The sequence below is a fragment of the Triticum urartu genome, chromosome 5 (genome assembly GCF_003073215.2).
Source record: "Triticum urartu cultivar G1812 chromosome 5, Tu2.1, whole genome shotgun sequence".
NCBI classification, from domain to species: domain Eukaryota; kingdom Viridiplantae; phylum Streptophyta; class Magnoliopsida; order Poales; family Poaceae; genus Triticum; species Triticum urartu.
Genome location: NC_053026.1, coordinates 647,986,272 through 648,000,612, shown reverse-complemented (window position 1 = coordinate 648,000,612; position 14,341 = coordinate 647,986,272). Strand labels below are relative to the sequence as shown.

Here is a 14,341-nt window from a genome sequence, read left to right as displayed (position 1 = left end):
CCTTGTAAGGTGCAATGATACGCTAAGACAATTGTGTATAAAATTGAAAAGAGTAATAGACATTGGCTGCAAACCATGCAGTTCAAGGCACAAGTCGGAGTAATATGACGCCCCCGATTCAATCATACACAATCAGACACGCAAACGTGTACGATCAAGATCAGGGACTCACGGGAAGATATCACAACACAACTCTACAAATAAAAATAAGTCATACAAGCATCATATTACAAGCCAGGGGCCTCGAGGGCTCAAATACAAGAGCTCGATCATAGACGAGTCAGCGGAAGCAACAATATCTGAGTACAGATATAAGTTAAACAAGTTTGCCTTAAGAAGGCTAGCACAAACTGGGATACAGATCGAAAGAGGCGCAGGCCTCCTGCCTGGGATCCTCCTAATCTACTACTGGTCGTTGTCAGCGGCCTGAACGTAGTAGTAGGCACCTCCCGAGTAGTAGCAGTCATCATCGACAGTGGCGTCTGGCTCCTGGACTCCAAGTCTGGTCACAGCAATCGGGTATAGGAAGGGGGAAAAGGGGGATCAAAGCAACCGTGAGTACTCATCCAAAGTACTCGCAAGTAAGGAGCTACACTACATATGTATGCATTGGTATCAAATGGAAAAGGGGTAACATATGTGGACTGAACTGCAGAATGCCGGAATAAGAGGGGGATAGCTAGTCCTATCGAAGACTACGCTTCTGGTAACCTCCATCTTGCAACAGAAAAAGAGAGTAGATGGTAAGTTCACCAAGTAACATCGCATGAAAGGACATGCGGTGCCCCCATGTGTGGTTTTGGTAATTGATGACAATCTCTATGGACTAACGGTTGCCTTGAATTATATTTGAAGCATTTGTCCATAGGATTGTCTTGAAGTCCATGTGTTGGTTTCAAGGAGTTTATGAGATGGCCAAAGTGCTTTTCAAGGAATTATCCAAAGATTGGTCATGTGTGAGTTGAGCTTATTGCAAGCATGTCTTTAAAGAAGAAGATTGTGTGATCATTCATGTTTACCTTCAAGACATCATCCAAATGAAGAGAGTTGGAAAGATTCAATGTTGATCAAGACTAAGTCAAGAGTGAATCAAGTTGATCAACTCACAAAGCGTAGAAGAAGTACCGAGAGGGATCAAGTGATCCCATGGTATGGTAAGCATTGTCCATTACGCTTTGTGTACTAACCCATGGTCTACGTGAGAGTTCTTTGTGGGGTTAGGTATGTTTCCATGGTCTTGCGTCAAGAGGAAGATCTCATACAACCCATGGAGGATGACATCAAGTGGTGATCTTATCAAGTTTGCAGTGTGCAAGTTCAAGTGGAGCAACTCGAAGAGTGGCTCACCCATAATGGAGTATGGGGGAGCAATCAAGCTTGAAGCTTGCCGTCCATTGTGGTGTCAATGGAATTGTGAAGATGTGCCAAAGAGTGGCTCACCCATAGTGGAGTATGGGGGAGCAATCAACTAGTCTTCATCGAGCCAACACAATCAAGAAAGGTGGTCCAACTTGAGGAAGTCAAGATCGTCATCATCTAGATCAAGTGGACTATGTGCAAGGCAAAGGTTTGCCCTTGATAGGTTTTCTATTTTACCGGTCTCATAGTGGTAGTTGGGAGACCGGGTTGTAGGATCGATTACCGTACTATCAAGGGGGGCTCTCTAGGGAGTAGCTTGATCGTATCATTCGTCGAGAGCTCAAACCATTGCATCCTTGCATCATATTTCTTGGTTCTTGTTTTGTTTCATTTGTGAGTCTTAGAGCTTATGGTCATCTTGATGACAAGCTTGAGTTCATCGAAAACGGAGTTCGCATGCATCTTCTATGATGTTTTCGGTGTTGGAGGTTTTACCGGTCTTATCCGAGGAAGGGTTCTCACCATTTTATTATGGTCCTTTTCTCATTTGCTTCTTATTGATATTTCTCTCAAGATTGTGTTAGCCCTTGTCATTAGCTTTCCATCAAACTTGGTTTCGTTGAATTCGGAGCTCGTATGCGAAAGTTGTGGTTGTTTTGATATTGCCTGTTTTACGCAGAGAGGTTGTACCGCCCCATGGAGAGGTTGTACCGCTTGACCGGTACAACCGGTGTTTGGAACGGTTGTACCGCTCCAGAATTGGTCCGGAGGTTGTGGTGCGGTTGTTGGGCGGTTGTGGCCGGTTGTACCGCTTATTGCCTGTTACCGGCTGTACCGGTGCTCATAGAGGTTGTACCGCTCCTATGTTATTCTGTACATAACGGACTTTTGTGGTAGAATTTATTGATCGTCTTTACATTGGCTTGTGCCTTTATTTGCCTTTTATCTTGCCAAGGAATGTATCAACTCCATTTTTCTTCCATACCACTTGTGGATCTTGTTTATGTCTTGATCTTGTCTAGTGTTTTCTAGATATAGTGAAAGTGGTGATCCCACCTTGTGCATTTTGTATTCAAATGCAAATTCTCTATAATGCACTAGTCGTGGGGGAGCTATCCTATTTTCTATAAAACACTCATCTTGCGATCCTTATCAAGCGTGTGTTGGTGGAAGGCAAGCCGTTTTTGTTTTGGTACTTTGTGCCATCATGAAACTTTGTAGAGAGCTTGGTTTGTTTGGAACCATCCTCTCTTTTGGGGGTTTGATATCCTTTATTTAGTGGGTATCAATGGATATCTCATTCCTTGATGTATCTTTTATTGATATCCTCCAAGTGATGATTTATTCATTTGGTATCTTGTCTTCACTTGGTATTTCTTTGTCATTTGGTATCGGTTCTTGAAAGTCTTGAGCATGCATATTAACTTCGTGTAGTATCTTTGGCATGCTTTCTTTCTTTGACCCAATATATAGGGGAAACTCCACCAAGTCTCAAATTGGATGAGATGTGCATGAAATTCATTTTCGTATCTATATGCACATTTTTATGTGGAGTTTGTCCTATGTATTGTTGGTTCTCTAACTCTTTGGTCCCAATGAGTTTGGGTACCATTTTGTTTGTGTTGTTGTTCTAGGAACAATTGGAGATACATTGGATGCTCGGCTCACTCACAAGGAAGGTGTTGTCATCATGTGCTTATTGGAGTCGAGCTAGGATGATCAATGAACTACTATCTACCTTCAATTGGTATCTACTACATCCTTCCAATGTTAACTCGGTAACAAGTATCTTCATATTCTTCATGCACACATTTCTTGCATCAACCTTGTGTAGGTTGTATCATGGCATGTTATTCATTCATTCTTGTGATACGTGTTCCCTTTCTCAAAGCATCCCAACAATGATCTCTTGTTGCTAGTTGTGATGTCTGATGGGTGTGTGGTAGGAATTCATTTATATTCAATAAGACCATATCTAGCCATGTGCTATGCTTCCAAGCAAATATCTTATTGGTATATGTATGACCTCCCTTTGGATATCTTGTTCCTCGTGTCGTAACTATTTCGGGTGTACATCCTTCTTTGTAGATATATATCATCATGATTTCGTCTACCTAGAATCTTATACACTTGAGATAAGTTGCATATCTAGTTGATAACCTTTCTTTCACGTCCACCTTGTCTTTCTTATGTTATTTCTTTGGTGGCTCCGTGAAAGCTTTTGCCTTGAGTGCGTGTCTTCTATCGTTGCATCTTGATGCACTCTTGTGTGGTGAAGATTATTTTCCTCATGCTTATCTTTACGAGGCTTTTGCCATCTTAATTGGTATCCCGCGTCTTGATGAGGCTTTCATCTTCTATCTTCACGACGGGTTGTCACAAGCATATGTTCTTTATATGCTTATTAGTAAGCTTGTGAACCCATTTGTAGTTGTGTGTGGGAATGATAGGCCTTGCACCGTGTGCCTTAGTCTTTCAAGACTTTATTGATGCCTGATGCTCATCCATACTTTAGTCTTCTCAAGTGTTTTGCCTTGACTCACGCACATCATTTTGGTTGAGCCCTTTCTTAAGTTGCCTCTTTTACTTGTTGCTCAACCATGTGTTTGTTGCAAGTACTAGGTTTAGTTTCCTATATGCTCACTTGCACTTGTTGTAAGTTTCTATTGATTTTGGGGGAGCTGTGATCCTATTTTGTGCACTTTGTATCCAAATACAAAAATTCTTATGTGTGCACAAATCATGGGGAGCTTCTCTAGTTTCTTTAGAACACTCCTTTGCTCATATCATAATATCTTTATTCTTGTGGCACATAGGATGTTTGGTCTAGTTGGTTCAATTGATATCCGTTGATTACTTGCCTCATTTGGTATCTTCTGATTGCTTGTGTCTCTCTTTGTTATGTCTTTGTGGCATATCTTCCTTTAGCAATCTTGGTGCCTCAATATAGTTGGTCTTCCTCCAAGTATTACCTTTGGATATGTGTACGGCATTCCACTCTCTTGTTGAGAAATACACAACTTATGGAGGAACACAATTTATATTGGCCTTCTAAGCTTTTCGCCCATTTTGGCAATCGATGCCAATGGGGGAGAAGTTTCAAAGAGTTTTGTGGATAAGTTTAGAGAGTTTTTTCTTCTTGCTTTGGTTTTGTACTTAAGCATTTGCATCTCATACACATGCATTATTGGTTTTTGCATTGCATGGTGATAAAAAAATTCCTTATATAAACTCTCTTGAAAGTGATTGTCATCAATTACCAAAATGGGGGAGATTGAAAGGACATGCGGTGCCCCCATGTGTGGTTTTGGTAATTGATGACAATCTCTATGGACTAACGGTTGCCTTGAATTATATTTGAAGCATTTGTCCATAGGATTGTCTTAAAGTCCATGTGTTGGTTTCAAGGAGTTTATGAGATGGACAAAGTGTTTTTCAAGGAATTATCCAAAGATTGGTCATGTGTGAGTTGAGCTTATTGCAAGCATGTCTTAAAGAAGAAGATTGTGTGATCATTCATGTTTACCTTCAAGACATCATCCAAATGAAGAGAGTTGGAAAGATTCAATGTTGATCAAGACTAAGTCAAGAGTGAATCAAGTTGATCAACTCACAAAGCGTAGAAGAAGTGCCGAGAGGGATCAAGTGATCCCATGGTATGGTAAGCATTGTCCATTACGCTTTGTGTACTAACCCATGGTGTACGTGAGAGTTCTTTGTGGGGTTAGGTATGTTTCCATGGTCTTGCGTCAAGAGGAAGATCTCATACAACCCATGGAGGATGACATCAAGTGGTGATCGTTATCAAGTTTGCAGTGTGCAAGTTCAAGTGGAGCAACTCGAAGAGTGGCTCACCCATAATGGAGTATGGGGGAGCAATCAAGCTTGAAGCTTGCCGTCCATTGTGGTGTCAATGGAATTGTGAAGATGTGCCAAAGAGTGGCTCACCCATAGTGGAGTATGGGGGAGCAATCAACTAGTCTTCATCGAGCCAACACAATCAAGAAAGGTGGTCCAACTTGAGGAAGTCAAGATCGTCATCATCTAGCTCAAGTGGACTATGTGCAAGGCAAAGGTTTTCCCTTGATAGGTTTTCTATTTTACCGGTCTCATAGTGGTAGTTGGGAGACCGGGTTGTAGGATCGATTACCGTACTATCAAGGGGGCTCTCTAGGGAGTAGCTTGATCGTATCATTCGTCAAGAGCTCAAACCATTGCATCCTTGCATCATATTTCTTGGTTCTTATTTTGTTTCATTGTTTGGTTCCATTTGTGAGTCTTAGAGCTTATGGTCATCTTGATGACAAGCTTGAGTTCATCAAAAACGGAGTTCGCATGCATCTTCTATGATGTTTTCGGTGTTGGAGGTTTTACCGATCTTTTCCGAGGAAGGGTTCTCACCATTTTATTATGGTCCTTTTCTCATTTGCTTCTTATTGATATTTCTCTCAAGATTGTGTTAGCCCTTGTCGTTAGCTTTCCAACAAACTTGGTTTCGTTGAATTCGGAGCTCGTATGCGAAAGTTGTGGCTGTTTTGATATTACCTGTTTTACACAGAGAGGTTATACCGCCCCATGGAGAGGTCGTACCGCTTGACCGGTACAACCGGTGTTTGGAGCGGTTGTACCGCTCCAGAATTGGTCCGAAGGTTGTACCGGTCATGTAGCGCTCTACCACCGGACTGGTCTCTGTTGTGGTGCGGTTGTGGGGCGGTTGTACCGCTTATTGCCTGTTACCGGTTGTACCGGTGCTCATAGAGGTTGTACCGCTCCTATGTTATTCTGTACATAACGGGCAGATTTGTGGGGACCTATTTAAGGGGGTCTTCTTCCCAAATGGTTCCCTATCTCTTGTGCTTGTTTTTGCCCCCATTGTTGACCTTCTTTGAGCTTGCTAACTCTCACTCCCTCCATGGATTCTTGCTAGTTTTTGAAAAAGAGAGAGGAGATCTAGATCCACATTTCCACCAATCACTTTCTCCTCTATGTGAGGGGAACCCCTTGGATCTAGATCTTGGAGTTCTTGGTGTTCTCCTTCTTGTTCTTCCTCTCATTTTCCTCCCTAGCATTAGTTGCTTGCGTGGGATTTGAGAGAGAAGGACTTGGGCACTCCGTGTGCCCTTGCCATTGCATTTGGTGCATCGGTTTGAGTTCTCCACGGTGATACGTGGAAGTGAAGTTTGAGAAGCTTATTACTCTTGGGTGTTTGGGCACCCTAGAGCTTGTTCCTCTTGGGTGCCTTGGCGCCCTAGACGGTTGGTGTTGTTCGGAGCTCAATCATTGTGGTGTAAAGCTCCGGGCAAGCGTCGGGGTCTCCAATTAGGTTGTGGAGATCGCCCCGAGCAATTTGACGGGTACCGGTGACCGCCCCCAAGGGTTGCCAAAGTGTACGGGTTCGGTGACCGCCCCCAAGGGTTGCCATTTGTACGGGTTCGGTGACCGCCCTCAAGGGTCCCTTAGTGGAATCACGGCATCTTGCATTGTGCGAGGGCGTGAGGAGATTACGGTGGCCCTAGTGGCTTCTTGGGGAGCATTGTGCCTCCACACCGCTCCAAACGGAGATTAGCATCCGCAAGGGTGTGAACTTCGGGATACATCGTCGTCTCGCGTGCCTCGGTTATCTCTTACCCGAGCTCTTTACTTATGCACTTTACTTTGTGATAGCCATATTGTTTCTTGTCATATATCTTGCTATCACCTAGTAGTTTATCTTGCTTAGCATAAGTTGTTGGTGCACATAGGTGAGCCTAGTTGTTGTAGGTTTTGTGCTTGACAAATTAACCGCTAGGTTTATTCCGCATTTGTTCAAGCCTAAACCGTAATTATTTTAAAACGCTTATGCACCCCCCTCTAGGCGACATCCACGATCTTTCAGTCCACGATCTTTCAGCATGGCATAATCCTAACCGATGATCCTCCCCTCGTCGCCTGTGAGAGAGTGATCACCGGTTGTATCTGGCACTTGGAAGGGTGTATTTTATTAAGTATCCGATTCTAGTTGTTATAAGGTCAAGGTACAACTCTGGGTCGTCCTGTTACCGAAGATCACGGCTATTCGAATAGATTAACTTCCCTGCAGGGGTGCACCACATTTCCCAACATGCTCGATCCCCTTTGTCTGGACACACTTGTCTGGGTCATGCCTGGCCTCGGAAGATCAACACGTCGCAGCCCTACCTAGGCACAACAGAGAGGTCAGCACGCTGGTCTAAATCCTATGTGCGCAGGGGTCTGGGCCCATCGCCCATTGCACACCTGCACGTTGCGTGGGCGGCCGGAGAGCAGACCTAGCAACCTCAATTACAAAGGAAGTTGCATTACGCGGTCCAACCCGGCGCGCACCGCTCAGTCGCTGACGTCACGAAGGCTTTGGCTGATACCACGACGTCGAGTGCCCATAACTGTTGCCGCATAGTTGGCTAGTGCGTATAGGCCAGTGGCCAGACTCAGATCAAATACCAAGATCTCGTTAAGCGTGTTATTTAGAAATAACCGCGGACGCCGACCAGGGCCAGGCCCACCTCTCTCCTAGGTGGTCTCAAACTGCCCTATCGCTCCGCCACAAAGTAATAGTCGGGGGCCGTCGGGAACTCAGGCCCACCACTACCTGGGTGGAACCACCTGCCCCTTCAGCCCCCAACATCGGAATCACTTGCGGGTACTCTACAAGCCGACCCGACTTTAGTCACCACATGTATCACATATTATGTATATAAGTATATACCCATGATCACCTCCCAAGTGATCACGGCCCGATAGTATAACATGGCAGACGGACAAGAATATAGGGCCACTGATGGAATACTAGCATCCTACACTAAGCATTTAGGATTGCAGGTAAGGTAACAACAGCAGTAGCAAGGACATGCTATGCACCAGAATAGGATTAACGAAAAGCAGTAACATGCTACACTACTCTAATGCAAGTAGTAGAGAGAAGAATAGGCGGTATCTGGTGATCAAGGGGGGGGGGCTTGCCTGGTTGCTCTGGCAAGAAGGAGGGTTCGTTGTCGATGTAGTCGATCACAAGGGTATCAGCGTCGGTCTCGGGGTCTACCGGAAAGAAGTAACGGAGGGGGAACACAATAAATAACAGAGCAATCAAAGCATAACATGGCTATACATGGTGCTAGAGGTGACCTAATGCAGTACTAGGTGACACCGGCAAAGAGGGGAAACATCCGGGAAAGTGTTCCCGGTGTTTCACATTTTCGGACAAACAGACCGAGGGGGAAAGTTGCATGTTCACTATGCTAGGGACTTGTGGCAGACGAACGGAATGCGTATTCGGATTTGTCTTGTCGTTCTGAGCAACTTTCATGTACAAAGTTTTTTCATCCGAGTTACGAATTATTTTATATGACATTTCAAAGATTTAAACATTTTCTGAAATTATTTAATTCAAATTATAAACAGTGAAAAACCTTTGTCACCTAGTGCTATTCTAGCCACAGTGTATGACAGTGGGGCTGGGTTGACCCAGTCAACATTTGACCGGTCTACACGTGAATAGTAGAAGTGGATCCTACATGTCACAGGCTATACCTAATCGAATAAATAAATGCTAACCTAATTAATGGGGTCCACATGTCATCTGCTAGTAGCAATCCTAACTAACTAATTAACCATAAACTAATAGAACAGGGGCGGCCTCACACACCCAGAACACACACGCATACACACCACACAACACACACATGCACTGTGTGGCTGTGCATCACGCACCAACACACACATGCACATGGCCATGGCTGTGGTATGGCCAGGATGCGGCAAGCGTGGCGCGGGTGGTGCAGCCCGCAGGTACAGGCCGCGACGAGCAACGGCGCTAGCAGGCAGCGGCGGCGGCATCGACGACCAAGCGCGGCAGCATCTAGCGACAAAAGCAACCACGCATCGGCATCAACTTATAAGGAGTAGCAGCAGCAGCGTTAAGCAGCAACAGCAACGGCAACGCAAGGAGCACCAGGCTACAGGAGCAGGGAGCAGCAGCCGCAACAGCACGTACGCGTACGCGGAAGTGGAGCTCCGGCCATGGTGGCGTTCGACACGTAGGGGCACAGATCGAGGGGGGAAAGTAGGGGATTTGGCAGAGAAGCTCACGGGGAGGCTCGTGGACATGGTCAAGGCCGCCAGGGTGGCCCGTTGGGGTGGCAAACGACGGCGTGATGCGGCGGCCGTGCGTGAAGACGAGGACGATGGCGAGGCTACGGGGCATCCTAGCTCGAGCTCTTCGACGTGGTAATGGATCCGACCACGACGGAGCCCCCGGACATCTTCGAGCGACGAGGGAAGGCCGGTGGCCACGGTGGCAACGATGGCGCGGCAACGGCGGCTCGGGAGCGAGCAAAACCGAGAGGGAGAGGACGAGCGAGGGGAATTTTACGGGCTAGTGTTTGTCTACAGCGACTGGGGGATCTTATCCTTCTCGGGGTGTTGTGGATGCTCGACACGAGCTAATCAGGCGCGTAGACGGGTGTGCGCGAGCCACGCCATGGCCTCTACTCCCTCTCTATAGAGGATGAAGGAAAGGCCCTAGTAGTGGGCTGGGCCGTTTACTATAGTAGGTAGAGCCCATTAGCACAGTAGCTAGTTTGCCTTTTTTTTTCTTTTCTGACAATTAAAACCGCCACTGTTTGCAATAAAATAAGCCACCAAATGACTTTGTAAACTTATGGTGCTTTGCCATTTAAATACATCGCAATATTTTGCACTGTCACAAAAAGTTTGGGGGCAATTTGATTCCCCTAGAATTTATGATGGAATTTAAATGAGATAAATGGAGTAGATTGGTCCAGTTTAAAATAGGTCAAGGGCATATTTAATAATTTTCAAATAATGTTGGTGTATTCAGCACAATTAGTTAGTGAATTTTTGCAACCTGACGAACATTTTTGTTTTACCATTTAAAGAAATAATAATTTGACTTTAGTTTTAAAATTGAATTTGAATTCGGTTTGGATCAAAGTGAGGTTTAGAAAGTTAATCATGATGACACGTCACCATTAGTGTGTGGTTATTGTAGCTTAACTACCGGGGTGTTACAAATCTCCTCCACTACAAGAAATCTCATCCCGAGATTTAGGAGGTAGTGTAAGGGGGAAAGGTTTGGTAATGAATCTATCGGGTCTTCTCGGTCTTGCTTTCTCTTCTAGAAGAAGTTGATCCCTTATGTTGATGTCTTCATTTCTCTGCTTCCGGGCATCATGATGAAGTCAACATCCTTCCTTCAGGAACTCGACAATGATAGAATGCTATAAGGGGCAATCGTCTGGGGGTATCCCATGAATGAACAGATGAGTATCTCTCGAGTTGAACAAATCAAAGACATCGAGAGCAAAGTAAGAAGGTACAATAAGGAGTTCCAAGCGGGTAGACAATCGTTCGATGTCTGAAATAGAGTGAAAGGGGTTCAAAGCATCGAAGAATGAATCTTGTGTCTGATACCAGAATATACCACTAGGAAGGTGGCCCGTGACTTACATACGGAGCCAAGCGTGAGGAATATCTTTGGCAACAGGGTTGTACAAGAGAGTCAGGTTTTGATCATGTGGAACTGTGGGTTATGGGCCCACCATGTGGGTTAAAAGTAGGAAGGGCGGTGACATCTTGCACGATCATGTAAGCAAGGCAAGTTAGAGGATAGTTTGCCGGTTATGTCACAACAACATCGGTACCAAGGGCGAGGGACTAAGAGAACCAATTTCCTGCTCATTGAAACGAGGCGGACCAATAGACAAAGTTCTCGTCCATCGGTGGTTACCGGAATGTCATCAACAATAGTAACAAGGTCTTACTGACAGAGTTGTACACCGAGGTGCTCAACTAAGCAGGGAATTATCTCTGCTCAACTAAGTCAGATTACAAGAAAGGTTAAACAAAACAATGGAAAGGGAAATGCGATTATCAGATTAGACAGAACAGTGGAAGGGAAAATGTGTTTAAACACATATTTTAGGAGTATATCCTTCCCAAGGACAAACGGAGCATGATATCCATGACAGGATTGAAGTAGAAAACCAATTAGGTAATGGGAGTGGAATTTCATGACATAACCCATACAACGGTGTTAGGATAATTGATAAAGAAAATTTAGCATTGCGCTTCCAATGTTCTTATTGAAGATCGGAGTACCACTGACAAGCTTTGAGATAGCATTGACATGGTCTTCAAGCGAAGGTCAAACTTTGGATACACAAACGGTCCATTAGGAACAACTTATAGTATAAGTCTTACAATTTCCTCATGGAAGAATGGCTAACCCTGCCAGAAAGGAAACTATAACAATAGGTCTTCTAGCCAGGTGTGCTAGGCATGACATCACCTTACTGGGCCATATAACGACCAAATGTTATAACTCTTGGAAATATGTTCCAACCATCATATCTGACCGAGATTCAGATCTGATTGGTGTCAAGTTACCTTAGACTTAGGATGTCTGAGCAGAAAAGGTGCAACACAAATTGACGAGACGCCATTGTAAGATTCTCAATAAATGAACTATGGAAGCAAGTTCCGAATCATGAGTTCATTATTATATCAAGGAGAGAATGAGGAGGTGGCTGATGAACTCAGCGATAATTCATCGAGATTTCCAAATGATGGATTTCCACAATTATGTGAACAAGGAGATAGCTTTTGTCAGATCAAATGATATAATGATGTGTGCTCGAGGAAAACATACACGATTAAACATTGGTTGACGGTGCACCCGAAATACGGACTTAGGTAGCATAAACAATGTCAGAATGGCGATTCGATAACCAATGGTCTAAGAATTAAATGTTGACCATTAACTTCAAAGCAATAAGGTTGCTAGAAGTTTTTAAAATTACTAGTCCATCTGTCGGTATTCCTGTTAGGAACAACACGGGGACCAAGAAAAGAATGGTGATGGTGAAGTATCACTGATATCAAGAATTCTCAAGAGGTGGTGAAATTCTCACAACATCCTTGACAAAAAGGCAGTAATACTTCAAGGTAGATCATAATACGAGCTGGATAACAAGTTGCATCCATAACATGAACACATTTGTGATGAAAGGAAGGTAAAGATGTTGTCGATGGTAACTCAAATTACCAAGGGACGAGGATGGCACTTACCATCATGAATTAGATTGAAATCCTGGAAGGAGTCAAAATGTTGATGATGATGACGACAAATTTTGTCGAGAGGCTCCATGAAGATGTAATTGATCGCGATGACATCAATTCAAAGGAATGATGAAGCGAAAGGTTAATGGAACCAAGGGTATGACACAACTCCAAACTAAGCTTGTTCTTCAAAGAGAAATGATAAGATGAGGAAGATCAACGTAAGCTTAGCTCATCATCGAAAGTGGTGCTCCGGGAATAAGGACCAGGTAGCACAGTTAAAATCATCAATGATATAGCCAAACAGGCTAGGAATGGCATGATCGGGTACAAAATCATACTTAAAGAAGATTACTAAGAGTTGTTGAACCGTAGTGCGGACTCGGTTCAGTCATCGGTGTCTTTGAGTGTTTAATGACTTAGAGCCCATGAAAAATTGTAATAAGTGAGAATGTAGTACTTGATGAAGAACTCATAAGAAGTTATGCAGTTCCAAGATAATCTTGAGATACTAGGGGGTAATACTCGACGACAGATGAAAGTAGAGGTTGGACTAGGGTATTGCTCTGCCGAAGACAAATGCTTAAGCTTGCACGAGAAATGGTATTTAAAGGAGAACATGGTCGGAACCACGATTGCAAAAGGCCGGATCCGAGATATAAGAACTTATACCAGGGGAATAATTAATTTAAGAGAAGCTTTAATGATAAGATCTACATCGTGTCCATGGGCATGAACACAAAGTTCAAGGCCAACTCCCAGTTCTTCAATGCATAACCTTTCATTCACTGCTCTAGATAAAAATGATTTCAGTGTCAAAACCTACCTGGTGAATTACCAGAGGAGTATGACCCGTGAAAACTTTCGGGTTCACACAGATTAAGGAAGGCATAGGTTCAACCCATCGAGGCTTCTTAGAACATATACCATGAACTTCAGGAGTAAATAACACAAGCTCAAAAGTAGAGCATGGTTGACAAAATTAGAGGATACAATTTACCAGAAGCATTATGTATCAGGTAAAGAACTCACAAGATTTTTGGTTGTGAAGGACACTGTCGGATAATAACCTGGCAATGGGTATGGCGGTCCACAACGGGGATGATGTGAGTATCGGTACTCAATCAGCGGAAGAAGGAATGCCAAGGCATCGGATTATAGAAACAACTAACTAATTCAAAGCTTAATGCAAAGAAAGATTTCCAAATCAAGGGATTAGAAGCAATCGTTCTGATCGAAAATGAATAAGTTCAATAGACTTAGAAGCACAACCGATCAAGGCATTGATTGGTCAAGAAACAGCTCATATCCAAATGACATCTGAGCCGGATGGATAATCCTAGGATTCAACTAATGATTGTGAACACTCACAACTTATTGAATCAATGGGCTCAAAAATGATAGTGACAAAGGATGTCAATAAGATTACTAGACTTATGGGATTAACCATAATGCAAGCAAGCAAGAATTTCAAGATAAATAAGCTGCTGAGGATTAACAGAAGATCGAATAGTAATTTTGAAGATCCTTGTGAAACACATGAACAGCTAGTGAAGAGTGGATACTCATTATGTGCGAGGAATTATTCATAGATGTATTAATGCGGAAAAGAGCTGCAAAGCAGTGGGAACAAAGGATTCTTGGAATATCAGAGAGTTTTTCAGGGTATCATGTAATAACAGGGGCAACTGGGAGCGAAGGCATGAACGGCAAGTGTAAGCAGTTATCCATAAGGAGTTATCGGTGGTCGGGAATAGCAAAAGTGGTAGGCACAAGTTCTGGGGATAACATCGGAGAGTATCTTCGGGGTCTTCTAATGAATCAAGCCATCATTTGGAGTGAAGGCGCTCTCCAGGAGAAAGTAGTTACGAGATCCTAGTATTAGGGT

The 14,341-nt window shown here is 43.8% G+C and overlaps 1 protein-coding gene across 1 annotated transcript; it reads right to left on the bottom strand.

Annotated features, from left to right (window-relative positions):
• Positions 1 to 218: 218 nt before the first annotated feature.
• Positions 219 to 9,854, bottom strand: LOC125511557. The gene is made up of 3 exons (XM_048676961.1): positions 9,463 to 9,854; positions 8,338 to 8,412; positions 219 to 502 (listed from the first exon to the last, which is right to left on the bottom strand). Exons 1-3 carry the CDS (start codon positions 9,575 to 9,577, stop codon positions 270 to 272), a joined length of 423 nt encoding a protein of 140 aa, XP_048532918.1. The 5' UTR covers positions 9,578 to 9,854; the 3' UTR covers positions 219 to 269.
• Positions 9,855 to 14,341: the final 4,487 nt, after the last annotated feature.

What these genes read in the sequence shown, in the direction of transcription:
- LOC125511557 (XM_048676961.1), bottom strand. Translation starts at nt 9,577, where the DNA reads ATGCCCCGTAGCCTCGCCATCGTCCTCGTCTTCACGCACGGCCGCCGC. An exon ending in CCATGTCCACGAGCCTCCCC is followed by an intron (nt 8,413 to 9,462) that starts GTGAGCTTCTCT and finishes TCTTTCCGGTAG; the next exon opens with ACCCCGAGACCGACGCTGAT. An exon ending in CTTCTTGCCAGAGCAACCAG is followed by an intron (nt 503 to 8,337) that starts GCAAGCCCCCCC and finishes TGCTGTGACCAG; the next exon opens with ACTTGGAGTCCAGGAGCCAG.